Source organism: Triticum aestivum, chromosome 5D, assembly GCF_018294505.1.
Source record: "Triticum aestivum cultivar Chinese Spring chromosome 5D, IWGSC CS RefSeq v2.1, whole genome shotgun sequence".
Classification (NCBI taxonomy): Eukaryota; Viridiplantae; Streptophyta; class Magnoliopsida; order Poales; family Poaceae; genus Triticum; species Triticum aestivum.
This window is the reverse complement of record NC_057808.1, coordinates 371148314-371176274: the sequence shown is the minus strand read 5'-3', so window position 1 is coordinate 371176274 and position 27961 is coordinate 371148314. Positions and strand designations below refer to the sequence as shown.

The 27961-nt window shown below is 45.4% G+C and overlaps 1 protein-coding gene across 4 annotated transcripts; it reads right to left on the bottom strand.

The window, feature by feature from the left end:
* Window positions 1–23252: 23252 nt before the first annotated feature.
* LOC123121845 (F-box protein At3g07870) lies at window positions 23253–27748 on the bottom strand. Of its 4 annotated transcripts, none has more exons than XM_044541920.1 (6): window positions 27508–27748; window positions 25411–26769; window positions 25208–25327; window positions 24719–24814; window positions 24576–24635; window positions 23253–23591 (listed from the first exon to the last, which is right to left on the bottom strand). In XM_044541920.1, exons 2-6 carry the CDS (start codon window positions 26722–26724, stop codon window positions 23496–23498), a joined length of 1686 nt encoding a protein of 561 aa, XP_044397855.1. In that variant the 5' UTR covers window positions 26725–26769; window positions 27508–27748; the 3' UTR covers window positions 23253–23495. The 4 variants fall into 4 exon arrangements, with proteins under 4 accessions (XP_044397855.1, XP_044397856.1, XP_044397857.1 ...); XM_044541921.1 differs by having other exon boundaries at window positions 23253–23588; window positions 27418–27688; XM_044541922.1 differs by having other exon boundaries at window positions 24719–24811; window positions 27418–27688.
* Window positions 27749–27961: the final 213 nt, after the last annotated feature.

Sequence of the window (27961 nt, the reverse complement as noted above, 5' to 3'; positions counted from 1 at the left end):
CTTGTGGACCTACGAAGTTCAGCAGTAACTTGATCCGAAGCTTCATGATCATCATCATTAACTTCCTCCCCAGTCGGTGTAGGCACCACAGGAACATCTTCCCGCGTTGCGCTACTTTCCGGTTCGGAAGGGGTGACTATCACCTCATCAAGTTCCACTTTCCTCCCACTTATTTCTTTCGAGAGAAACTCTTTCTCCAGAAAGGACCCGTTCTTGGCAACAAAGATCTTGCCTTCGGATCTGAGGTAGAAGGTATACCCAATGGTTTCCTTGGGGTATCCTATGAAGACGCATTTCTCCGACTTGGGTTCGAGCTTTTCAGGTTGAAGTTTCTTGACAGAAGCATCGCATCCCCAAACTTTTAGAAACGACAGCTTAGGTTTCTTCCCAAACCATAATTCATACGGTGTCGTCTCAACGGATTTCGACGGAGCCCTATTTAAAGTGAATGCGGCAGTCTCTAAAGCATAGCCCCAAAATGAGAGCGGTAGATCGGTAAGAGACATCATAGATCGCACCATATCCAATAGAGTGCGATTACGATGTTCGGACACACCGTTTCGCTGAGGTGTTCCAGGCGGCGTGAGTTGTGAAACGATTCCACATTTCCTTAAGTGCGTACCAAATTCGTGACTTAAATATTCTCCCCCACGATCTGATCGTAAGAACTTTATCTTTCGGTCACGTTGATTCTCCACCTCATTCTGAAATTCCTTGAACTTTTCAAAGGTCTCAGACTTGTGTTTCATTAGGTAGACATACCCATATCTACTCAAGTCATCAGTGAGAGTGAGAACATAACGATAGCCTCCGCGAGCCTCAACACTCATTGGACCGCACACATCGGTATGTATGATTTCTAATAAGTTGGTTGCTCGCTCCATTGTTCCAGAGAACGGAGTCTTGGTCATCTTACCCATGAGGCATGGTTCGCACGTGTCAAATGATTCGTAATCAAGAGACTCCAAGAGTCCATCTGCATGGAGCTTCTTCATGCGCTTGACACCAATGTGACCAAGGCGGCAGTGCCACAAGTATGTGGCACTATCGCTATCAACTTTACATCTTTTGGTATTCACACTATGAATATGTGTAACATCACGTTCGAGATTCATTAAGAATAAACCATTGACCAGCGGGGCATGACCATAAAACATATCTCTCATATAAATAGAACAACCATTATTCTCGGATTTAAATGAGTAGCCATCTCGAATTAAACGAGATCCTGATACAATGTTCATGCTCAAAGCTGGCACTAAATAACAATTATTGAGGTTTAAAACTAATCCCGTAGGTAAATGCAGAGGTAGCGTGCCGACGGCGATCACATCGACCTTGGAACCATTCCCGACGCGCATCGTCACCTCGTCCTTCGCCAGTCTCCGTGTATTCCGCAGCTCCTGTTTTGAGTTACAAATATGAGCAACTGCATCGGTATCAAATACCCAGGAGCTACTACGAGTACTGGTAAGGTACACATCAATTACATCTATATCACATATACCTTTGGTGTTGCCGGCCTTCTTGTCCGCTAAGTATTTGGGGCAGTTCCGCTTCCAGTGACCACTTCCCTTGCAATAAAAGCACTCAGTCTCAGGCTTGGGTCCATTCCTTGGCTTCTTCCCGGCAACTGGCTTACCGGGCGCGGCAACTCCCTTGCCGTCTTTCTTGAAGTACTTCTTACCCTTGCCTTTCTTGAACTTAGTGGTTTTATTCACCATCAACACTTGATGTTCCTTTTTGATCTCCACCTCTGCTGATTTCAGCATTGAATATACCTCAGGAATGGTCTTTTCCATCCCCTGCATATTGAAGTTCATCACAAAGCTCTTGTAGCTCGGTGGAAGCGACTGAAGGATTCTGTCAATGACCGCGTCATCCGGGAGATTAACTCCCAGCTGAGACAAGCGGTTGTGTAACCCAGACATTTTGAGTATGTGCTCACTGACAGAACTATTTTCCTCCATTTTACAACTGAAGAACTTGTCGGAGACTTCATATCTCTCGACTCGGGCATGAGCTTGGAAAACCATTTCCAGCTCTTCGAACATCTCATATGCTCCGTGTTTCTCAAAACGCTTTTGGAGCCCCGGTTCTAAGCTGTAAAGCATGCCGCACTGAACGAGGGAGTAATCATCAGCACGTGACTGCCAAGCGTTCATAACGTCTTGGTTCTCTGGGATGGGTGCTTCACCTAGCGGTGCTTCTAGGACATAATCTTTCTTGGCAGCTATGAGAATGATCCTCAGGTTCCGGACCCAGTCCGTATAGTTGCTGCCATCATCTTTCAGCTTGGTTTTCCCTAGGAACGCGTTGAAGTTGAGGGCAACATGGGCCATTTGATCTACAAGACACATTGTAAAGATTTTAGACTAAGTTCATGATAATTAAGTTCATCTAATCAAATTATTCAATGAACTCCCACTCAGATAGACATCCCTCTAGTCATCTAAGTGAAACATGATCCGAGTTAACTAGGCCGTGTCCGATCATCACGTGAGACGGACTAGTCAACATCGGTGAACATCTTCATGTTGATCGTACCTTCTATACGACTCATGCTCGACCTTTCGGTCTTCCGTGTTCCGAGGCCATGTCTGTACATTCTAGGCTCGTCAAGTCAACCTAAGTGTATTGCGTGTGTTCTGAGGCCATGTCTGTACATGCTAGGCTCGTCAACACCCGTTGTATGCGAACGTTAGAATCTATCACACCCGATCATCACGTGGTGCTTCGAAACAACGAACCTTCGCAACGGTGCACAGTTAGGGGAACACTTTCTTGAAATTATTATAAGGGATCATCTTACTTACTACCGTCGTTCTAAGTAAATAAGATGTAAAACATGATAAACATAATATGCAATCAAATAGTGACATGATATGGCCAATATCATTTTGCTCCTTTTGATCTCCATCTTCGGGGCGCCATGATCATCTTCGTCACCGGCATGACACCATGATCTCCATCATCATGATCTCCATCATCGTGTCTTCATGAAGTTGTCACGCCAACGATCACTTATACTTCTATGGCTAACGTGTTTAGCAATAAAGTAAAGTAATTTACATGGCGTTATTCAATGACATGCAGGTCATACAAAAAATAAAGACAACTCCTATGGCTCCTGCCGGTTGTCATACTCATCGACATGCAAGTCGTGATTCCTATTACAAGAACATGATCAATCTCATACATCACATATATCTCATTCATTGCATCCTTTTGGCCATATCTCATCACAAGGCATATGCTGCAAAAACAAGTTAGACGTCCTCTAATTGTTGTTGCAAGTTTTTACGTGGCTTCTATAGGTTTCTAGCAAGAACGTTTCTTACCTACGTAAAACCACAACGTGATATGCCAATTTCTATTTACCCTTCATAAGGACCCTTTTCATCGAATCCGTTCCGACTAAAGTGGGAGAGACAGACACCCGCTAGCCACCTTATGCAACTAGTGCATGTCAGTCGGTGGAACCTGTCTCACGTAAGCGTACGTGTAAGGTCGGTCCAGACCGCTTCATCCCACAATGCCGCCGAAACAAGATAAGACTAGTAGTGGCAAGAAAATTGACAACATCTACGCCCACAACAAGTTTGTGTTCTACTCGTGCATAGAAACTACGCATAGGCCTGGCTCATGATGCCACTGTTGGGGATCGTTGCAGAAATTTAAAATTTTCTACGCATCACCAAGATCCATCTATGGAGTTTACTAGCAACGAGAGGGAAGGAGTGCATCTACATACCCTTGTAGATCGCGAGCGGAAGCGTTCAAGTGAACGGGGTTGATGGAGTCGTACTCGTCGTGATCCAAATCACCGATGACCGAGCGCCGAACGGACGGCACCTCCGCGTTCAACACACGTACGGAGCAGCGACGTCTCCTCCTTCTTGATCCATCAAGGGGGAAGGAGAGGTTGATGGAGATCCAGCAGCACGACGGCGTGGTGGTGGAAGTAGCGGGGATCCCGGCAGGGCTTCGCCAAGCGCAAGCGGGAGGGAGAGGTGTCACGGGAGGGAGAGGGAGGCGCCAGGGGCTCGGTCACTGCTGCCCTCCCTCCCCCCCACTATATATAGGGTCCCTGGGGGGCGCCGGCCCTGGGAGATCCCATCTCCAGGGGGGCGGCGGCCAAGGGGGTGGCTTGCCCCCCAAGCCAAGTGGGGCGCCCCCCCACCCCCAGGGTTTCCAACCCTAGGCGCAGGGGAGGCCCAAGGGGGGCGCACAAGCCCACCAGTGGCTGGTTCCCCTCCCCACTTCAGCCCATGGGGCCCTCCGGGATAGGTGGCCCCACCCGGTGGACCCCCGGGACCCTTCCGGTGGTCCCGGTACAATACCGATAACCCCCGAAACTTTCCCGGTGGCCGAAACTGGACTTCCTATATATAATTCTTCACCTCCGGACCATTCCGGAACTCCTCGTGACGTCCGGGATCTCATCCGGGACTCCGAACAACTTTCGGGTTTCTGCATACTAATATCTCTACAACCCTAGCGTCACCGAACCTTAAGTGTGTAGACCCTACGGGTTCGGGAGACATGCAGACATGACCGAGACTCGATCGTCGGTATCCCAATACCTCGTTCAATCTCGTTACCGGCAAGTCACTTTACTCATACCATAATGCATGATCCCCTGACCAACCACTTGGTCACTTTGAGCTCATTATGATGATGCATTACCGAGTGGGCCCAGAGATACCTCTCCGTCATACGGAGTGACAAATCCCAGTCTCGATCCGTGTCAACCCAACAGACACTTTCAGAGATACCTGTAGTGTACCTTTATAGTCACCCATTTACGTTGTGACGTTTGGTACACCCAAAGCACTCCAGCAAACGAACTACACGATCTTTGTGCTATGCTTAGGATTGGGTCCTGTCCATCACATCATTCTCCTAATGATGTGATCCCGTTATCAATGACATCCGATGTCCATAGTCAGGAAACCATGACTATCTGTTGATCAACGAGCTAGTCAACTAGAGGCTCACTAGGGACATGTTGTGGTCTATGTATTCACACATGTATTACGATTTCCGGATAACACAATTATAGCATGAACAATAGACAATTATCATGAACAAGGAAATATAATAATAACCATTTTATTATTGCCTCTAGGGCATATTTCCAACAATAGATGGAATCTTGTGCACGTCCACCACCAAGTCTTTGCTTCCGGTCATATGATTTGTAGCTCCACTATCGAGCAACCATGATCCCCCACCGGAAGCAAACACCTACAAGAGATCAATGCTTGGTTTTAGGTATCCATTTTGTAATGGGTCCTTTGATGTTAGTAACAAGGGTCTTAGGAACCCAAATGGACCATTCAATATACTCATGAGGAGAACCAACAAATTTGGCATAAACATGCCCATCACTTGCACGGCATAACACATAAGAAGGATTAAAGTCGCCGGCTTTGTTGGATGGGGTGGCATTGCCCTTCTTGACACCGTCACCCTTCGCATTGTTCTTCTTCTCCTTGGAAGTACCCTCTCCCTCCTTCACAAAAGTTTGCTTGAGAGGGGGAGGTCGTTTGGTCTTGTCATTCTTCTTGTTCTTGGGCTTGGGTGCGAACCCAATCCCCTCCTTGGCCACAACTTCCTTTTGGTTTCTCAAAAGGTCGTTGAGGTTCTTCTCACCTTGTATGCATGACACAAGGCCTTTCTCAAGTTGCTCCTTCAACTTAGCATTCTCCTCAACAAGATGCACATGCTCACAACAAGGGTTAGTAGCATTTGCATTATCAATTAACACCATATGAGGAAAGGTGGCTTTCTCCTTAGTTAGCATTACTTGGAGTTGATCATGAGACTCCTTGAGGCTAGCATGAACGCCCTTCAAGACTTTGTGAGCCTTGTCGAGAATGTCAAACTCCTCTTTAAGTCTAGCAAGATCAACCCCAAGTTTTGCCTTCTTGGAGTTTAGCACACGAGACGCAACAAGAGCATGATCAAGATCTTTGTTTAACTTAGCATGATCATCGTTGTATGACTCCTCAAGAGCCAAACGAAGACCACGCTCTTCGTCAAAAGCATTGGAAAGATCCGAAATCTCATCGGCATAGTCACGACTATGCCCCTCCATCTTAGAGATGGTATCTTCGTGAGCCTCGATCATGTCATTGGCTTCACCAAGTTGTTCCAAGAGAGCAACGAAGTGCTTCTTGGATTTACCCTTGAGTTTACCCATAAAGGTCTCAAACTCATTTTCCTCCACATTTGTCCCCTCATGTTCATCAATGCTATCCGTCGAAGAAGGATGATTAATGATGGTAGTTTTGATGTTGGAGGTTACCTTATTGGTGGCTTTAGCCATGAGGCACTTGGCGGTGATGTTCTCATTGGGTGAGTCGAAGAGAGACATCCGTGGAGTCTTCGCAATGCCAACGGAGGCCATGGCAACCGACTCATCATCTTCATCATCGTCATCATCCTCGTTGTATTCTTCTTGTACCACTAATGCCTTGGGAGGAGTCTTCTTGGTGAAGTTGCTCTTGTTGGGGAACGACTTGGCCTTGTCCTTTCTAATGAGCTTGCCACCATTGTCTTCCCTCTTCTCGTAAGGGCACTCCGCAACAAAGTGGCTCACATTGCCACAATTGAAGCAAGTTCTCACTCGTTGCTTGCCCTTTGCGCCACTTGAATTGCTCTTGTTGAAGTTTGGCCTTGTGTTCTTCTTGCTCCAAAATTGCCTTGAAGCAAGAGCCATGTGTTCATGATAGGCATACTTCGTATCTTCGAGGTTGCCCTCCTCTTCTTCCTCTTCATCCTCTTCCTCCATACTAACCTTGGCCTTTAGAGCAAGGTTGGGCTTCTTTACTCTTTGAGAGCGAAGAACCGCATTGTCGGCGGTCTTGTCCAAGATGCTCATAGCAACAAACTCATCCAACACTTCACTTGATGACAAGGTGTGGAAGTCCGGCCTTTGACGAATTACGGAGGACATGGCTTTGTGGTAGGGCATCATTGCCTTGAGGAATTTGCGCTTGATCCAATTGTCATCCGTGTCCTTACTTCCATGATCTCGGAGAGAGACCGCGAGTTTGGTTACTCTCCGAAAGAGCTCACGAGGTTCTTCATCTTCTTTCATTGCAAAGTCGTCGGCTTCATCTTGCACCACTTCATAGTTGGAGCGTTGAATGCTTGCGCTTCCCCGATAGAGGGAAACAACTTGGAGCCAAGCATCTTTGGCCACGGTGTAAGGCCGGAGATGAGGAAGATCTTCGGGTGGGATTGCTTCTTGGATGATGAAGAGAGCATTCTCATTGAATTGATGATCCACAACTTCTCTAGGAGTGAAGTTACTTCGGTCATGCGGATAGAAACCTTCTTCAATGATTCTCCAAAGGTTAGTGTTCACATGATTTAAATGACGCTTAAAACGATTGACCCAAGAATCAAAATCTACATTCTTCTCAATCTTAGGAGCCGGGCCGGCATGATTCAAATGAGTGGAAGGGAGCGGTCCACCATAGACAGGTGGAGGTTCCACATGGGCAAAGATGTCGGTGCCCTTTTTACCACTAGAAGAAGGAGCTTTCTCGCTAGTAGCTTCCCCTTTGTCGGAGGTAGCATCCGTCACCTTGTTGGCGGGATCACCCACTTTCAACGGTGCGGTGGAAAGCTTAAGCCCTTCTAAGTATTTATTAAACATGCTTTCGACCTCGGTAGTCATGGAGGTTTTCAATGTGTCCAACGCTACATTTAATTCCTCACGAGAGACCGCGGTTCCCCCATCTCCCGTAGACGAGACTGGATTCACACCGGAGTGCTCCTCCACACCGTCTACGACGTCAACCATACTCTTCAGACGGTAAAGTCCTTAAAAAGAGACGAGGCTCTGATACCAATTGAAAGGATCGATATAGTTGACTAGAGGGGGGTGAATAGGCAACTAACAATTTTTAGCTTTTCTTTACCAAATTAAACTTTGCATCAAAATAGGTTGTCTAGATATGCAACTAAGTGAGCAACCTATATGATGCAATGACAACAAGCACGCAAGCAAATAAGAGATATAACACGAGTAAACTTGCGAAAGTAAAGGGACGAGATAACCAAGAGTGGAGCCGGTGAAGACGAGGATGTGTTACCGAAGTTCCTTCCTTTTAAGGGGAAGTACGTCTCCGTTGGAGCGGTGTGGAGGCACAATGCTCCCCAAGAAGCCACTAGGGCCAGCGTATTCTCCTCACGCCCTCACACAATGTGAGATGCCGTGATTCCACTATTGGTGCCCTTGAAGGCGGCGACCGGACCTTTACAAACAAGGTTGGGGCAATCTCCACAACTTAATTGGAGGCTCCCAACGACACCACAAAACTTCACCACAATGGACTATGGCTCCGCGGTGACCTCAACCGTCTAGGGTGCTCAAACACCCAAGAGTAACAAGATCTGCTAGGGATAAGTGGGGGAATCAAATTTCTCTTGGTGGAAGTGTAGATCGTGGCCTTCTCAACCAATCCCGAGCAAATCAACAAGTTTGATTGGCTAGGGAGAGAGATCGGGCGAAAATGGAGCTTGGAGCAACAATGGAGCTTTTGGGGGAAGAGGTAGGTCAACTTTGGGGAAGAAGACCCCCTTATATAGTGGGGGGAACAATCCAACCGTTACCCCCACTTCAGCCCCGCAGAGAGCGATACTACCGCTTGGCCAGCGGTACTACCGCTTGCCCCTATAAGCGGTACTACCGCTCCCCCTCGCGGTACTGCCGCAGGGCCCAGAGCGGTACTACCGCGGTGGCAGGGCGGTACTACCGCATACGACTGGTACTACGGCCCCACTGCCGTGGCTAGTACCGTAAAACCCGACACGAAAAAAGACCCCTCGAATCGAGGCGGTACTAGCACGAGACCGCAGAGGTACTACGGCTGAGGGCTACCAGCGGTACTACCGCTCCAGAGCGGTACTACCGCTCTGGCGCGGTACTACCGCTTATAGCACCCAAGCGGTACTACCGCTCCGGCCCGCGGTACTACCGCTGGGACCAGAGAGGGCACACTGAAGAGAGGAACGATCCCATCATAGAAGCGAAAAGGCTCGGAGGGGGGGCAAAGGAAGTGTGCGTGACGATTCCGCCCTAGCCTTTCCAAAGCGGACCCCCTCTTGATAGTACGGTGATCCCTATGAAACTAGTCCACCAAACTAATTCGAAAGGACTACACCGTCTTCGCTTCAAGCTCCGAGGGGAGGGAATCGTCTCGTGCCAAAAGGATGAATCTCTGAAAACACTCAATGCACACGATTAGTCCGCAAAAGCATTGTCATCAATCACCAAAACATCTTAGGGATAAATATGCCCTTACAACGGAGATGTTAAAGGAGCGACACTCCCAAGTTCGGAAGATCACTCGTGCACAGAACAAGGTTGGACACGCTATGGCAGCGATAGGGCGTGGACAGCAAAGGACGGCTTGTTGGCTCGCAAATGTTCCTCAGGAGATTAGCATTGTTGTTATGAATGATTGTAACACTATGATCAATTAAGTAATGAAATGCTTTCCCCCCGCAAAAAAGGAGGACATTAATTATCCCTTGCATGCATGTGGGAGTGAGAGCATGGGCTTGATGTGCATGAAAGAGAAGAATACACATTAATTTACACGGCAAACAAGGAGACAAGCTGGCTTGCAACATTGACTTAGAAGACATTTAACTTTTGCCTTGGTACCTGTAATATGAGTTTGTGGACTTGTATACAAAAATGGAGGGAATAACGTTTTTTAGGACTTGGGAGAAATTTTGTTGTTAGTAACCATGTGAAATTGAATGGAGTTTAATGTTTTGACATTATGTTGTGGTGTAATTCTCTAGCGGTGAGGGGTGAACATCGACTTCACACTTCACCTATAAAGGGCGAAGAGCATTATGTCATTATTTTGTTTATGATGGATGGTTGGGATGGCAGATATTACCGGGCCTAGAGTTTATGAACTGTTGCAAGAAGAGTTAATGGGACCCTAAATTTTAATTTTATGATTAAATTTAAATTTATCTTAATTATTCTTGTTATATTTGTAGATGCTTGCGTAGATATTATAATCATAAGTGTGTATGTTGTTCAATTAAGGGAAATACATAAGTGTAGGCTCCACCAAACAACAATTATCAAGGCACTGAAAGTTAAATTAATTGCAAGGTGAAAAAACTTGGTGAAATACTCGTTATCCTCGAGAATGATTTGATCCACATAAGATATAGGAAACTGTTGGAAGTATGCCCTAGAGGCAATAATAAAATGGTTATTATTGTATTTCCTTGTTCATGATAATTGTCTATTGTTCATGCTATAATTGTATTAACTGGAAACCGTAATACATGTGTGAATACATAGACCACAACATCTCCCTAGTAAGCCTCTAGTTGACTAGCTCGTTGATCAATAGATGGTTATGTTTCCTGACCATGGACATTGGATGTCATTGATAACGGGATCACATCATTAGGAGAATGATGTGATGGACAAGACCCAATCCTAAGCATAGCACAAGATCGTGTAGTTCGTTTGCTAAGAGCTTTTCTGATGTCAAGTATCTAGACCATGAGATTGTGCAACTCCCGGATACCGTAGGAATACTTTGGGTGTACCAAACGTCACAACGTAACTGGGTGGCTATAAAGGTGCACTACAGGTATCTCCGAAAGTGTCTGTTGGGTTGGCACGAATCGAGACTGGGATTTGTCACTCCGTATGACGGAGAGGTATCTCTGGGCCCACTCGGTAATGCATCATCATAATGAGCTCAATGTGACTAAGGAGTTAGTCACGGGATCATGCGTTACGGAACGAGTAAAGAGACTTGCCGGTAACGAGATTGAACGAGGTATTGGGATACCGACGATCGAATCTCGGGCAAGTAACATACCGATGGACAAAGGGAATTGTATACGGGATTGATTGAATCCCCGACATCGTGGTTCATCCAATGAGATCATCGTGGAACATGTGGGAGCCAATATGGGTATCCAGATCCCGCTATTGGTTATTGACCGGAGAGGTGTCTCGATCATGTCTGCATGGTTCCCGAACCCGTAGGGTCTACACACTTAAGGTTCGGTGACGCTAGAGTTGTTATGGGAAATAGTATGTGGTTACCGAAGGTTGTTCGGAGTCCCGGATGAGATCCCGGACGTCACGAGGAGTTCCGGAATGGTCCGGAGACGAAGATTTATATATGGGAAGTCCTTATTCGGTCGCCGGAAGTGTTCGGGGGTATATCGGTATGGTACCGGGACCACCGAAAGGGTTCCGGGGGTCCACCAGGAGGGTCCACCTGCCCCGGAGGGCCCTATGGGCTGAATATAGAGGGGAACCAACCCCTAGGTGGGCTGGGCGCCAAACCCCCTAAGGGCCCATGCGCCTAGGGTTGGGAGAAACCCTAAAGGGGGCGCCCCCTTGGCTTGGGGGGCAAGTCTCCCCCCCTTGGCCGCCGCCCCCCCTCTAGATCCATCTGGAGGGGCGGGCCCCCCTCTCCCTTTCCCCTATAAATAGAGGGGGGGTGGGAGGGCAGCTGCACCACATCCCAGGCGCAGCCCCTTCCTCCTCATACATCTCCTCCTCCTCCGTAGTGCTTGGCGAAGCCCTGCCGGAGAACCACGAGCTCCATTGCCACCACGCCGTCGTGCTGCTGGAGTTCTCCCTCAACTTCTCCTCTCCCCTTGCTGGATCAAGAAGGGGGAGACGTCCCCGGGCTGTACGTGTGTTGAACGCGGAGGCGCCGTCCGTTCGGCGCTAGATTGGATCTTCCGCGATTTGAATCGCCGCGAGTACGACTCCATCAACCGCATTCTTGTAACGCTTCCGCTTAGCGATCTTCAAGGGTATGAAGATGCACTCCCTCTCTCTCGTTGCTAGCATCTCCTAGATTGATCTTGGTGACACGTAGGAAAATTTTGAATTATTGCTACGTTCCCTAACAGTGGCATCATGAGCTAGGTCTATGCGTAGATTCTATGCACGAGTAGAACACAAAGTAGTTGTGGGCGATGATTTATTCAATTTGCTTGTCATTACTAGTCTTATCTTGATTCGGCGGCATTGTGGGATGAAGCGGCACGGACCGACCTTACACGTACACTTACGTGAGACAGGTTCCACCGACTGACATGCACTTGATGCATAAGGTGGCTAGCGGGTGTCTGTCTCTCCCACTTTAGTCGGATCGGATTCGATGAAGAGGGTCCTTATGAAGGGTAAATAGCAATTGGCATATCACCGTTGTGGCTTTTGCGTAGGTAAGAAACATTCTTGCTAGAAACCCATAGCAGCCACGTAAAACATGCAACAACAATTAGAGGACATCTAACTTGTTTTTGCAGGGTATGCTATGTGATGTGATATGGCCAAAAGGATGTGATGAATTATATATATGTGATGTATGAGATTGATCATGTTCTTGTAATAGGAATCACAACTTGTATGTCGATGAGTATGACAACCGGCAGGAGCCATAGGAGTTGTCTTAATTTATTGTATGACCTGCGTGTCAATGAAAAACGCCATGTAATTACTTTACTTTATTGATAACCGTTAGCCATAGTAGTAGAAGTAATAGTTGGCGAGACAACTTCATGAAGACACGATGATGGAGATCATGGTGTCATGCCGGTGACGAAGGTGATCATGCCGCGCCTCGAAGATGGAGATCAAAAGGCGCAAGATGATACTGGCCATATCATGTCACTTTATGATTTGCATGTGATGTTTGTCATGTTTACATCTTATTTGCTTAGAACGACGGTAGCATAAATAAGATGATCCCTCACTAAAATTTCAAGAGATGTGTTCCCCCTAACTGTGCACCGTTGCGAAGGTTCGTTGTTTCGAAGCACCACGTGATGATCGGGTGTGATAGATTCTAACATTCGCATACAACGGGTGTAAGCCAGATTTACACATGCGAAACACTTAGGTTGACTTGACGAGCCTAGCATGTACAGACATGGCCTCGGAACACAAGAGACCGAAAGGTCGAACATGAGTCGTATAGTAGATACGATCAACATGAAGATTTTCACCGATGATGACTAGTTCGTCTCACGTGATGATCGGACACGGCCTAGTTGACTCAGATCATGTATCACTTAGATGACTAGAGGGATGTCTATCTAAGTGGGAGTTCATTAAATAATCAGATGAACTTAATTATCATGAACATAGTCAAAAGGTCTTTGCAAATTATGTCATAGCTTACGCTTTGGTTCTACTGTTTAAGATATGTTCCTAGAGAAAATTTAGTTGAAAGTTGATAGTAGAAATTATGCGGACTGGGTCCGTAAACTGAGGATTATCCTCATTGCTGCGCAGAAGGCTTATGTCCTTAATGCACCACTCGGTGTGCTGAACCTCGAGCGTCGTCTGTGGATGTTGCGAACATCTGACATACATGTTTTGATGACTACGTGATAGTTCAGTGCGTAATGCTAACGGTTTAGAATTGAGGCGCCAAAGACATTTTTGAAACGTCGCAGAACATATGAGATGTCCAAAGACTGAAATTGGGATTTCAGAATAGTGCCCACGTCAAGAGGTATGAGACCTCTGACAAGTTTCTTAAGCCTGCAAACTAAGGGAGAAAAGCTCAATCGTTGAGCATGTGCTCAGATTGTCTGAGTACTACAATCGCTTGAATCGAGTGGGAGTTAATCTTCCAGATGAGATAGTGATGGTTCTCCATAGTCACTGCCACCAAGCTATTAGAGCTTCGTGATGAACTATAACATATCAGGGACAGACATGATGACACCGCGAAAGTAGAAATCAAGTAGGAGCATCAATTGTTGATGGTTAGTAAAACCACTAGTTTCAAGAAGGGTAAGGGAAAGAAGGGATACTTCATGAAACGGCAAATCAGTTGCTGCTCTAGTGAAGAAACCCAAGGTTGAACCCAAACCCGAGACTAAGTGCTTCTGTAATGAGGGGAACGATCACTGAAGCAGAACTACCCTAGATACTTGGTAGATGAGAAGGCAGGCAAGGTCGATAGAAGTATATTCGATATACATTATATTAATGTGTACTTTACTAGTACTCCTAGTAGCACCAGGGTATTAGATACCAGTTCGGTTGCTAAGTGTTGGTAACTCGAAATAAAAGGCTACGGAATAAACGGAGACTAACTAAAGGTGAGATGACGATATGTGTTGGAAGTGTTTCCAAGGTTGATGTAATCAAGCATCGCATGCTCCCTCTACCATCGAGATTGGTGTTAAACCTAAATAATTGTTATTTGATGTTTGCGTTGAGCATAGACATGATTGGATTATGTTTATCGCAATACGGTTATTCATTTAAGGAGAATAATGGTTACTCTGTCTATTTGAATAATACCTTCAATGGTCTTGCACCTAAAATGAATGGTTTATTGAATCTCGATCATAGTGATACACATGTTCATGCCAAAAGATATAAGATAGTAATGATAGTACCACATACTTGTGGCATTGCCATTTGAGTCATATTGGTATAAAACGCATGAAGAAGCTCCATGTTGATGGATCTTTGGACTCACTCGTTTTTGAAAAGATTGAGACATGCGAACCATGTCTATTAGTATATATGCATGAAGAAAGTCCATACAGATGGATCGTTTGGACTCACTTGATTTTGAATCAATTGAGACATGCAAATCATACCACATGGGCAAGATGACTGAAAGGCCTCGTTTTCAGTAAGATGGAACAAGAAAGCAACTTGTTGGAAGTAATACATTTTGATGTGTGCTGTCCAATGAGTGCTGAGGCATGCAGTGGATATCGTTATGTTCTTACTTCACAGATGATTTGAGTAGATGCTGAGTATATTTACTTGATGAAACACAAGCCTGAATTATTGAACGATTCAAGTAATTTCAGAGTGAAGTTGAAGATCGTCGTGACAAGAGGATAAAATGTCTGTGATATGATCATAGAGATGAATATCTGAGTCACAACTAATGCCGCCTGGAACACCATAGTGTGATGGTGTGTCCGAACATCATAACTGCACCCTATTGGATATGGTGCATACCATGATGTATCTTATCGAATTACCACTACCGTTTATGGGCTAGGCATTAGAGACAACCGCATTCACTTTAAATAGGGCACCACGCAATTTCGTTGAGACGACACCGTATGAACTATGGTTTAGAGAAACCTAAGCTGTCGTTTCTTAAAAGTTTGGGGCTGCGACGCTTATGTGAAAAAAGTTTCAGGCTGATAAGCTCGAACCCAAAGCAGATAAATGCATCTTCATAGAATACCCAAAATAGTTGGGTATACCTCCTATTTCAGATCCGGAAGCAAAGTGATTGTTTCTAGAAACAGGTCCTTTCTCGAGGAAAAGTTTCTCTCGAAAGAATTGAGTGGGAGGATGGTGGAGACTTGATGAGGTTATTGAACCGTCACTTCAACTAGTGTGTAGCAGGGCACAAGAAGTTGTTCCTGTGGCACCTACACCAATTGAAGTGGAAGCTTATGATAGTGATCATGAAACTTCGGATCAAGTCACTACCAAACCTCGTAGGTCGACAAGGATGCGTACTACTTCAGAGTGATACGTAATCCTGTCTTGGAAGTCATGTTGCTAGACAACAATGCACCTACGAGCTATGGAGAAGCGATGGTGGGCCCGGATTCCGACGAATGGCTCGAGGTCATAAAATCCGAGAGAGGATCCATGTATAAAAACAAAGTATAGACTTTGGAAGAACTACTTGATGGTCGTAAGGCTGTTGGGTGCAGATGGATTTTAAAAGGAAGACGGACAATGATGGTAAGTGTCACCATTAAGAAAGCTCGACTTGTCGTTAAGATGTTTTCCGACAAGTTCAAGGAGTTGACTGCGATGAGACTTTCTCACTCGTAGCGATGCTAAGAGTCTGTTGGAATTATATTAGCAGTTACTGCATTATTTATGAAATCTTGCAGATAGGATGTCAAAACATTGTTTCCTCGACAATTTTCTTGAGGAAAGGTTGTATGTGATACAACTAGAAGGTTTTGTCAATCCTGAAAGATGCTAACAAGTATGCAAAGCTCCAGCAATCCTTCTAAGGACTGGAGTAAGCATCTCGGAGTTGGAATGTATGCTTTGATGAGATGATCAAAGATTTTGGGTTTTTACAAAGTTTATGAGAAACTTGTATTTCCAAAGAAGTGAGTGGGAGCACTATAGAATTTTTGATGAGTATATGTTGTTAACATATTGTTGATCAGAAATGATGTAGAATGTCTGGAAAGCATACAGGGTTATTTGAAAAGTGTTTTTCAATGGAAAACCTGGATTAAGCTACTTGAACATTGAGCATCAAGATCTATAAGGATAGATCAAAAATGCTTAATAGTACTTTCAAATGAATACAAACCGTGACAAGATTTTGAAGGAGTTCAAAATAGATCAGCAAAGAAGGAGTTCTTGGCTGTGTTACAAGGTGTGAGTATTGAGTAAGACTCAAGACCTGATCACGGCAGAAGAGAGAGAAAGGACGAAGGTTGTCCCCTATGCTTTAGACGTAGGCTCTACAGTATGCTTTGCTGTGTACCGCACCTGAAGTGTGCCTTGCCATGAGTTAGTCAAGGGGTACAATAGTGATCCAGGAATGGATCACATGACAGCGGTCGAACTTATCCTTAGTGACTAGTGGACTAAGGAATTTTCTCGATTATGGAGGTGGTAAAAGAGTGCGTCGTAAAGGGTTACGTCGATGCAAACTTGGACACTAATCCGGATGACTCTGAGTAGTAAACCGGATTCGTATAGTAGAGCAGTTATTTGGAATAGCTCCAAGTAGCGCATGGTAGCTGCATCTACAAGATGACATAGAGATTTGTAAAGCACACTCGGATCTGAAAGGTTCAGACCCGTTGACTAATAACCTCTCTCACAAGCGAGATATGAACAAACCCCATGGGTGTTGGATTCATTACAATCACATAGTGATGTGAACTAGATTATTGACTCTAGTGCAAGTGGGAGACTGTTGGAAATATGCCCTAGAGGCAATAATAAAATGGTTATTATTGTATTTCCTTGTTCATGATAATTGTCTATTGTTCATGCTATAATTGTATTAACTGGAAACCGTAATACATGTGTGAATACATAGACCACAACATGTCCCTAGTAAGCCTCTAGTTGACTAGCTCGTTGATCAATAGATGGTTATGTTTCCTGACCATGGACATTGGATGTCATTGATAACGGGATCACATCATTAAGAGAATGATGTGATGGACAAGACCCAATCCTAAGCATAGCACAAGATCGTGTAGTTCGTTTGCTAAGAGCTTTTCTGATGTCAAGTATCATTTCCATAGACCATGAGATTGTGCAACTCCCGGATACCATAGGAATACTTTGGGTGTACCAAACGTCACAACGTAACTGGGTGGCTATAAAGGTGCACTACAGGTATATCCGAAAGTGTCTGTTGGGTTGGCGCAAATCGAGACTGGGATTCGTCACTCCGTATGACGGAGAGGTATCTCTGGGCCCACTCGGTAATGCATCATCATAATGAGCTCAATGTGACTAAGGAGTTAGTCACGGGATCATGCGTTACGGAACGAGTAAAGAGACTTGCCGGTAACGAGATTGAACGAGGTATTGGGATACCGACGATCGAATCTCGGGCAAGTAACATACCGATGGACAAAGGGAATTGTATACGGGATTGATTGAATCCCCGACATCATGGTTCATCCGATGAGATCATCGTGGGACATGTGGGAGCCAATATGGGTATCCAGATCCCGCTATTGGTTATTGACCGGAGAGGTGTCTCGATCATGTCTGCATGGTTCCCGAACCCGTAGGGTCTACACACTTAAGGTTCGGTGACGCTAGAGTTGTTATGGGAAATAGTATGTGGTTACCGAAGGTTGTTCGGAGTCCCGGATGAGATCCCAGACGTCACGAGGAGTTCCGGAATGGTCCGGAGACGAAGATTTATATATGGGAAGTCCTTATTCGGTCGCCGGAAGTGTTCGGGGGTATATTTGTATGGTACCGGGACCACCGAAAGGGTTCCGGGGGTCCACCGGGAGGGTCCACCTGCCCCGGAGGGCCCTATGGGCTGAATATAGAGGGGAACCAGCCCCTAGGTGGGCTGGGCGCCAAACCCCCCTAGGGCCCATGCGCCTAGGGTTGGGGGGAAACCCTAAAGGGGGCGCCCCCTTGGCTTAGGGGGCAAGTCTCCCCCCTTGGCCGCCGCCCCCCTCTAGATCCATCTGGAGGGGTCCGGCCCCCCTCTCCCTTGCCCCTATAAATAGAGGGGGTGGGAGGGCAGCCGCACCACATCCCTGGCGCAACCCCTTCCTCCTCATACATCTCCTCCTCCTCCGCAGTGCTTGGCCAAGCCCTGCCGGAGAACCACGAGCTCCATTGCCACCACGCCGTCGTGCTGCTGGAGTTCTCCCTCAACTTCTCCTCTCCCCTTGCTGGATCAAGAAGGAGGAGACGTCCCCGGGCTGTACGTGTGTTGAACGGGGAGGCGCCGTCCGTTCAGCGCTAGATCGGATCTTCCGCGATTTGAATCGCCGCGAGTACGACTCCATCAACCGCGTTCTTGTAACGCTTCCGCTTAGCGATCTTCAAGGGTATGAAGATGCACTCCCTCTCTCTCATTGCTAGCATCTCCTAGATTGATCTTGGTGACACGTAGGAAAATTTTGAATTATTGCTACGTTCCCTAACAGAAACACCATCGGCTTGACCTTAAAACAATTAAGGATTGGGTTACTTGCTGCACTTTTTGCTTTTGTTACAATTAAGGATCTATCATTCAAATAATCTTCTCCGCTTTTACAGTGATTTCGTACTAATTTTTATAGACCAATTCCTTCTAATCCTTGTTGAGTGTGGCACTATTACTAATGAAAAGATCTATAATCGAACACCTATGTCTTCATAATGCACAACTATAGGTTCATATTACTAATCCACTTTATATATGTTTATGTTTGGGCGAAGCCAAATAAATATAATTGCAGACAACGCAACTCCGTATCATGCACGCCACCACCGTCCCTACTCTTACGGTCTTAACGGGTGAAGGCAACGATGATTAAGGGTCTCCTCATGGACAGCTTAAGACTCTCAGATCTCCGTCTATTCCCCTTATCGTAGTTCCGCAAAAGAGAGAGATAGTTTTTATCACCGCAATACATCCTCATCTCCAATGACAATGATGGTAACATACTTCAAGTCCATATAGGTAAATGTTGTGAGGTCGATTTCATGCAACATCCTAAGAACAGCTAACCCAAACATATAAAGAAAATAATGTACTTGTTGAAGTTCGATTCATACATATATTAGTTCCTCCATATCCTCGAGAACTAGGGGGGTTTACTCAGACATAGAAACAATAAACTTCATCATGGTGTTCATGTTGATAATGAATGAACGATTTAATGTAATACAAGTATGCGCTAGGGTTTGGTTTTACGATAGAAGGGTTGATGTCATGATACGACCCCTCATAATAATTTAAATACCAAGGTCGTTGTTGTTTTGTGTACACTGGAGCACCTGCGGCTAAGTTATGGAGACGAACAAGCACTAGTAAATGTTAAGTTCATGCATGTTAATGTGTCGACGATGTGCATAGGCAAAGAAGAGAAACTTGTTCAAGTTGAGGTGATATTTTCTTCACACATCAGAAGGAAACCAAGAAAATGAATATTATAATTATTTTAGAAAGAGCAACTCTAGCAAATACACTATTTTCCCCGTCCCGTACCATGACGCCTCCAACGGAACAGATCATGTAAACTCGTCCCGCAAAATTTTGTGGGACAAGTTTGCAAGATCTGTTCCGCCCTCGCGATGCCGCCAAAAAAACGAAGCTTTGCAAATTCATGATTTTCAAATATATAAACTTAATAGAATCACAATATAAATCAAACTTATAAATGTTTTACCATCATACAAATACAGCAATCATCTCCATTACAACAAATGTTTAAATTCAAATAATTAATACATCAACAAATGATCCAGAAGCCAAATAATTGTTCAAATCAGAGACAAATACATATAAAATTTATTGAATAAAATGGGAGTCTATCTCCCATACAGTTACCACTGATACTCAACAAGATCATCACGAGAGCTCGGTTACGCGGAATGCAAAGCCGGCTAACCGTCGATCTGCGGTGCTTTCTCCTTAGGTCGGCTTCAAATTTGTCGACGAGTTGCAACAACACTGGGTGGTCGACATCGTCGTCCAAAATCATCTCCTCTATGCCAGAATCATCGCCTCCTTCTTTCTTCTAACCAGGACAGATATCGTTTTATCTCTTCCTTACGATCTAGCCTCCGCCGCCGTTAGAGGGTTTCCTTCTGCCACCGTCCTCCAGCAATTCCCCTCTGCCGACGACCTCAATCGTTGGTGGTGAGGGGGTCATCGGATCCACACGGTTGTCGATGGGGAGGGGGGGTCGTCGGATCCACGCGTTTGGATCGTTTAGGGCACTATTAGCAGCTTAGGGTTTGGGTTATTTATCATCTTGGCTTGGCGGTGGTGATGGCAACGCCGAATAAAAAATCTTTAAATCCTTTTCCGACGAAGCGATCTGCATTGGGGTTGGATTTGAAAACCAGTATGTTCAAGCAAGAATGGTGCGGCGGCGGCGGCATCCACGTGGTGGACCTATAACCTTGGGCTCTGCCATCGTGACGACGTTTGCTCCAGCGCGCCGAAGATGGTGGATCGTGTGCTGGGTTCGTGGTTCATGGCAGGCAGATATGGTTTCCTCCTCCGATGTCTTAGTCGTGCGGTGCCAGATTTGGAGTTCGACGGCGTGTACGAGGTGTTGCCCCAGTCTAATTCGTTCGACGGCAATGACTTTGCCTCTATTGACGAGCCACCTTGGAGGTCCGCAAAGCTGCGTCTCAGCGATGGAGTCGCATCGAGCTCGGGAGTGAAGGTGGTCCTCGTTGTTTTCTTTGGCGGCTGCTATGGTGATGTTAGAGGCAGATGCTAGGTGTTGATGTCAAACTCTGATAATTTTTCAGTCTTGTTTGTATTTTTCATTTCTTGATTTGTGGTCCTTGCAAATGCTAGCGTTATGTTGTTTTTTCAGTTTTGTTAAATCACTAAGTACGTGACTTGTACTGTATACTATGATTCTTATGATATAAATGAGACAAGTATTATCATAAAAAAAAAACTCTTTGCAGGTACGTAACATGTACTACTCGAGAGACCGCATCGATCCATGCATGGCTTGCCGGCAACCGGTGTACATACCCGATGGATCTATACATGCATGCTCTTAGACGCACTTGACCTTCTTCGTGAGCGCCGGCGACGACAGAGGCAACTCCAGCGGGCAGGTGGCCTCCAGCCTGTGTACGCGGGTGTGCGGCGGGTACCTGACCTCCCCAGAGAGCTTGAGCTCCAACCGGAACACGCCCCCCGCCGTGCTCTCCTTCACGAACTCCGCCACCTCGTCGCTCCCCAGCTGCGCGCTCTCCCCCGCCGCCGCGACGTGGTACACGTCCGTCTTCCCCGGCTGTATCTCGCGCGAGCTCCCCTGGCCCTGCATCCTGACGCCGGCGATGCGCGCGCCGGCGAAGCGGAGCTCTGCGTCGACGGCGCCCAGCTTGGCGAGCGAGGCCCAGTTGCGGTTGTGCACCGCGACGGCGAGCGAGACGTCGTAGGCGAGCGCGGTGCCGTTGGGCCCGGCGAGGGCGAGCCGGGCGAGGGACGCGTCCTCGATGGTGACGTGGGCGGGGCAGACGACGAAGTAGGGCACGACGAGCAGGACCACGAGGATGACCAAGAGAAGGCAGCAGCAGAGGCAGGTGCAGCGGTCGCCGGCGGCGCTGCGGCGGTGGTAGGAGTAGTACGGCCACGCGCCTCCTCCGTAGCCGTCGCAGGCGCTGCTGCAGCACACGGTGAGGCACTCGCCGCAATCGATGTCGCCGCAGTCCAACTCGCAATCGACGTCATCCATAGTACGTGTCCTGGTGTTGTACTAGCTTTTAATTCAGTGAACGATCATGAGATTTGATACATATATGTACACGGGATGTCTGTATGACGTACTATACAGAGAGTTATGAGGAACAACGATCCAGGTTGGATTCCAAATCAACAGGGGAACCGGATTCCAGCAAAAATGCTAGACGTACGGGGTCCTGGCGGAGTCAGGATTTGGATACCAGTTTGGCTAGGTCTCAGTCAACTTGATAAAATTAAGCCAACCTGATAAAAAAATCCGGTGCACATCAACCATGTTAACAATTTCAGTAGGTTGAGAACAGGAAGCAAGAGGGTCAAAAACAAATTAATCTTAACAGTGTTTGGCAGCACTCTTATATACAATTCCTAAACTCTTCATAACTTGTGAATTGCAATCTCAGAATTACCATATTGTATAAGTTGGACACAGAACATCTTGGCATCAGATACAGATAGGAACTCGAATAAGATGATTTGCATTATGACGATAATCTATAGGAGACGTACATGATATGCACTCTTCATAGCATCCCAGCACACGAAAAAAATAAGTAAATTCGGGTCTATAGTTTCGACACTGACACAAAATGAGAATTGGAAGGGATTAATAGAGTGTGATGCCTTGACCTTGGCTAGTCCGTTGGCTGGAGTAGCGAATTAGGTTGCGTCTGACTCGCCGTATGAATCAGATGGACTCGTTGTATGAATCAGATGGTGAGCAGATGAGCACGATCGAAGAGCAGAGGCGGGCGGGCGGCAAGGGCATGGACGGCGGCAGCTGCGGATAATCACAGTACACGCTGATCACGGGAGAACCAACTTCCACGAGACTAGGGCGGAGGCTAGTTTGCCAATCTGGCCGACCATGGGCTTTTTTCTTTTCTTTTTCCAAAATACATGTTGAGATAGGTCTAAATAGTAAACCTCATATGGATGTATCTAGCACCAAGTTTGGGACAAGCTTTTCCAGACGGAGAGAGTACGGTTTACCCGCAGCCGAAATACATGGAAGACCATACACAAAGAACGTCGCAAAACGAGTTGAAGCACCAGCGGAATGTGCATTGGGGAGTCAAGGGTCTACCACACGACGCTGTCCATTTACAGCGAGGAGGCGAAAAGAGGCTCAGCAGCTCGTGAGAGCAGGGAGCCCAGGACGCTGTCAAGATTTGGTTTGATCTTCAGATCAAATGCCTCGCTGTCAAGCAAATTCTTCAGTGTCTCAAGTCAAACAATATGTTAATCACGTCACGTGGACTAAATAAGCGCCATAAATTCGAATGGAGAAAAACGCAACAGCACATAGATTTGGTTATGTATTTTTGGAATGGGAAGACATATATTCCACTAACCAGAGTGCCTAGCCAAATTGCCTGCCACCAAGTCACGGCTTGGGGTTCAACCTCCATCTAACAGCACATAGATGGTACTGAAGAAATCACTGTTTTACAGGAGAGGGGGCTAAACAGTCTCTCGGGGGTAAAAAGAAACAGCGTTCAACAACAGCCTGAGTGAGCTGAGATGTCACGGTAGGCTCTCAGGTATCAAAGTCTTCACATCATCATCGGCCTCGCTGAGATTGTGAGAAGAAATGCCAGCATTTGAACTCGAAGCACGCTTCTGAAACATGAGTAATGGTTCAAATACAGGACAATGGTACTTTCATCACAGATCAGGTAGAATAGCCGTTCGAGAAAAAACATGACAGCACTGTTTTCTTTTTCTCAAAGAATTAAAGGTGCAGAGACAGTTTAACCAGGTCGTTGCTCATATTCAAAGCTCAAATCAGAAAATTGGACATGGAAAATTTGGCGTTTAACAATCAGTCCATGATTCCTAATCTGAGTGTTCCTTAATTCTTCTTATGTTAATTTGTCTGCTATATAAAGGTGTACGATGTGGAACATTTTTAAGTACCTCTCTGTTACATTACTTGACAGCAAACAAATAACTTTTAATTCCATGCACAGCTAGCACAGCTATGCTCAATTAACCATCATTCACCAAGTGTGCCAGCAAACGCACAAGAATGGAACTGTAGATAATAGCATGCATCCAAAGATGATAAAATTTAACAGCTTGGCAGAACCTATATCTATATGTACAAGTCTGAAAATACAAGTTAAGAAAGGAATCAACACTTGAAATGTTTTGCAACCAAACCAGTTCCTAAATTTAGGGCACCTACACAAACCTTGATGAAAAACTATTTATTGTTGATGTAAAACATGTTGACTGTGATTCTCAAAAAAAAAAATGTTGACTGTTGGCTGCCTCAGCACAATGAACATAGTAACTAGACAACTTGCACAGTAAGCAAACAAAGAACTAAAGTACACGTGTATGCATAAATTAAATCATTAAAATATGGGATGGAAAATAATTTTATTACAGGGGAGATCAGTCATTTGTACAACACGAGATAATACAATTACTACCCCCATAACAAAATATAAGACATTTAGTTACAGAGGTAGTACTTTACTTATATTTTAAAAGAAGCTAATTTGCTTAATTATTGCATGAGAGATTAAAACGGATATAGGAGACAAGAACCAGCGAAATGAAAAACATGAATATACTAGATCAAATATAAACTTTTACCTGATCTTCTATAGCACCACCCATCATACTAATGATACTACTTGTTACCTCATCCGTAGCCTGCAGACAAGTTAACTAATTAGTTTGACATGTTTCAAGGAAAAGACGTCAATGATCTGACTTGCAAATTTTAAACACTATACCTTCATAATAGTATTATATTTCTTCATACGAGCATTTAAATTTTGCAAATCCTGCTTCTGTGCCACCCAATTAAGCCGACGGATGGGCCTTGGCTGCTGCAATCTCATGCAAGACATGTGTTACAGCAGCTATAAGGGTGTTCTCCCTCCGTTTTTGCACAGAAGGCCACTTCTTTTTTCGTGTCAAACTTTGACTAATAATTTTGGTCAACAAAATATTGATTATATGTCACCAAAACTATATCATAGGAAAGTTCTTTGAAATGTGCATCCAATGGCATACTTTTTGTGGCATATACCTAACATTTTGTTGGTAAAATTAATGGTCAAAAGTATGAAAAATAATAATGAAGTGGCCTTGTATACAAAAACAGAGGGAGTACTTAATTAAAGAACACTATGTTTTCTCCTTTTCAGATGATTAACTGACCATTCAAACATAATATGAAAATAAAACGTATGCTGACTTCCATTTAGACAAAGAATTACCTGATCTGGAAAGTTTGGAGATATTTGATTGATGTTCATGCTGATTTCCTGTCGAATCGTATCATCCAATATATGCGGCAGCAGATTATTGATCATCATGCGATAGCGTTGCGCACGGGCCTATAAAACAGCAACTCTGATATTGTTAAAATTTCCAGAATAATAAATTCTAGTTAAGCTAAATTTGAATTCAGCAAACATACAGTTTCCTTGTGCTCATCTCGGTGAGTGTCGCTCCACATTCTTTCATTCTCAGAGAGCTCATGCTCCCACGCCTCCCACTTCTTCAATTCCCAGCCTTCCCGCTGTTTTGGCCTACGCACAATGGCAGTCTTCTTGTATACATCTAAACGTACAAGTGACTTCACACAGATATAGGATTGCATGTTGTCAGGCTTGTGGGGACTGAAATCTAACAGCTTTGCCATCTTACACAGTTCAGTATTGAAGTTCTCCCCGAGCAACTCATAGGAATATAGGTTGCCATCGCAACGTTGCAGTATGATCTTATCCCCATGAACCAAATTTGGACCCGGAATGTAATCTGGCGAGTACTGAATATTGTACTTCTGGATCCACCTTTGCTCTGTTTTGTTCTCAAGTTCCCAGATCTGCAGCTTACCAACAAGCCATCTGGGCAGAGAAGGACAGGTTTGAGCAGTCGCTACACATACCTTGCCATCCATCTCTCTGATCCAATACCGACGAGAACCACCAGCGGCAAAATCTTCAGGTTTAGTTGCAGGCAGTTGTATCTGTGCAAAACTTTCTCCACAGAGATCGAAGGTCATAACTGCATGCTGCCAGCTAGCTACCACGTCTTCAATTAGCCAATACAGTGTTCCGTCAATAGTGACCGCTCCAGAGTTTTTTACACAGTTTAAGCTTAGGGCTTCTGGAGTTTTGATATCCCTCCATTTCTCATCACCAAGCGTGTAAACTTGAACGACGCTGAATCTGTTATTATTATGGGGGCGAGGGCGACCCTCGATGGAATCACCAAGTAAGTGTGTAATCTTGTATTCTTTTGTCAATGGGTGAAACCCAAAGTTGTAGAACAAGAAGTGATCACCCCTCAAATTCTTTACAGGTTTCTCAAGATGCAGGAATTCACCGGTTGCAAGATTAGCTATCTTGAGTGTTGATGACTTTGTGTATAAGCAAAGAAGCCCATTGAATGAACCACAAAGGAAATCATCAGGCCCAATCACTGGCACTGCATATGTCGACAGCGACCAGGCTTCATCAATCAGGATAGCATCAGCAGGATGGGGCTCGCCTGAGACCGACTCTTGTGGGAAGAACAGAAGGGCATAATGGGGTGCATGCTGGAGGTGTGATGTGACAAACTGGGGACCTCGGATGATTTTGTGCCATTGCTCGCAAACACCAGTGCACCTCAACAAAGTGCTCACTGGAAGCTTAAAAAATATCCGCTCAATGAGTTCTCCTGGGAGACAGTTTATAATGCACTCCTCATCTCTTTGCTTCTTTGGTTTGATTTCCTCAGAAACCATGGTAAGCAATCTAGTCTCTTGAGGAAGCCTAGGTACCAAATCCTTCTGCAGACACATTTAAAAACAATAGGGAAAACTTAGTAAAGAATATGAGTAAAGTAATTTGCAGGAAAACAATATGAGGTTTAGGTAAAAGTGTAACAGATGTTTTAATTTATCTACTTAGAAGTTAGAATTGGTGAAGAAGGAAATAAGTGGCACCACCTGTAGCAAACATGGAGCCCTGTGATGCTATTGATTAATAACCATAAACAAATCGATATACATATGATTCCTACAAAGTTGAAAAAACAAGCTAGCTTAAAACTAAAAGCACGATGAGATACACATATCAACATGCATAGATGAAACGCAAAGTGAGTACGACACGCTAAAACACAACGCACAACAAAATGTGGCATCAGCGCGACAAGACAACCATACCAATTAGAAATAGTTTGCATTGAGACATTGGAAAAAACAAGCAGGTAATGCATTTTTGGCATTAGAAAAGACGCACAGACTCCGGAATCATGCAACAAAACTGCATCAGCGACGAAGAGGACCAGTCACAGTCTCACAGACAGCAATTTGCTGCACCTTTTGTGAATTTCAGTGGCTACGGTAGGCAGTATGCAAATGTCTAGACAGATCTCTGCTGTATTCCGGCACCGTGGAACAGCAAGACAGGCGAAGGAACAAAATGATGCTCACATGAATCGATTGACGGATGCTAGTAGATGGAAAGCTTGCGAGTGCGCGCTCGGCAACTTGAGGGCGGGAAAAAAGGGGGTCGGAGCTCACCGCCACCGCGTCGACCTGCAAGACGCCAAAGACCAACGGAGCTCCTCCCTGGAGCCCGCGAGTCGCGAGGCTCGCTTCGCCGGCAGAGGCTCCTATTCCGCCGCAGCGGCAGCGACGGGCGGTCTGTGTCTAGGGTTAGAGCTGGGAAATGGAGATTGGGGATTTTTTTTCGAGGGTGCGCGGACTGCGGCGCGGCAACAGAGGAAAGCCTCGGGACGGGGCCGCGCCAGATGGGCCAGCCAGCCACGCGGGAGACCAGAGCCTCGTTTCTTTATTTTTCATGTTTTTTATTTCGTTTTCTTTTTTTACTTTCGTTTCTTCCAAATATTCTTAAAAAAATACTTTGCATAAAAAATTGAAAAAAATGTAAACCAAGCATTTGAAATATGTTGAATGTGTATAGAGAAAATGTTTCACATGTGTACGGAAAATATATACAAAACAATATACAATG

Coding starts and splice junctions, on each gene's coding strand:
- LOC123121845 (XM_044541920.1), bottom strand. CDS start 26,724: ATGGTTTCTGAGGAAATCAAACCAAAGAAGCAAAGAGATGAGGAGTGC. Junction 24,636..24,718: donor AATATAATACTATTATGAAG/GTATAGTGTTTA, acceptor ACTTGTCTGCAG/GCTACGGATGAGGTAACAAG. Junction 23,592..24,575: donor GTGGTGCTATAGAAGATCAG/GTAAAAGTTTAT, acceptor CTCATGTTTCAG/AAGCGTGCTTCGAGTTCAAA.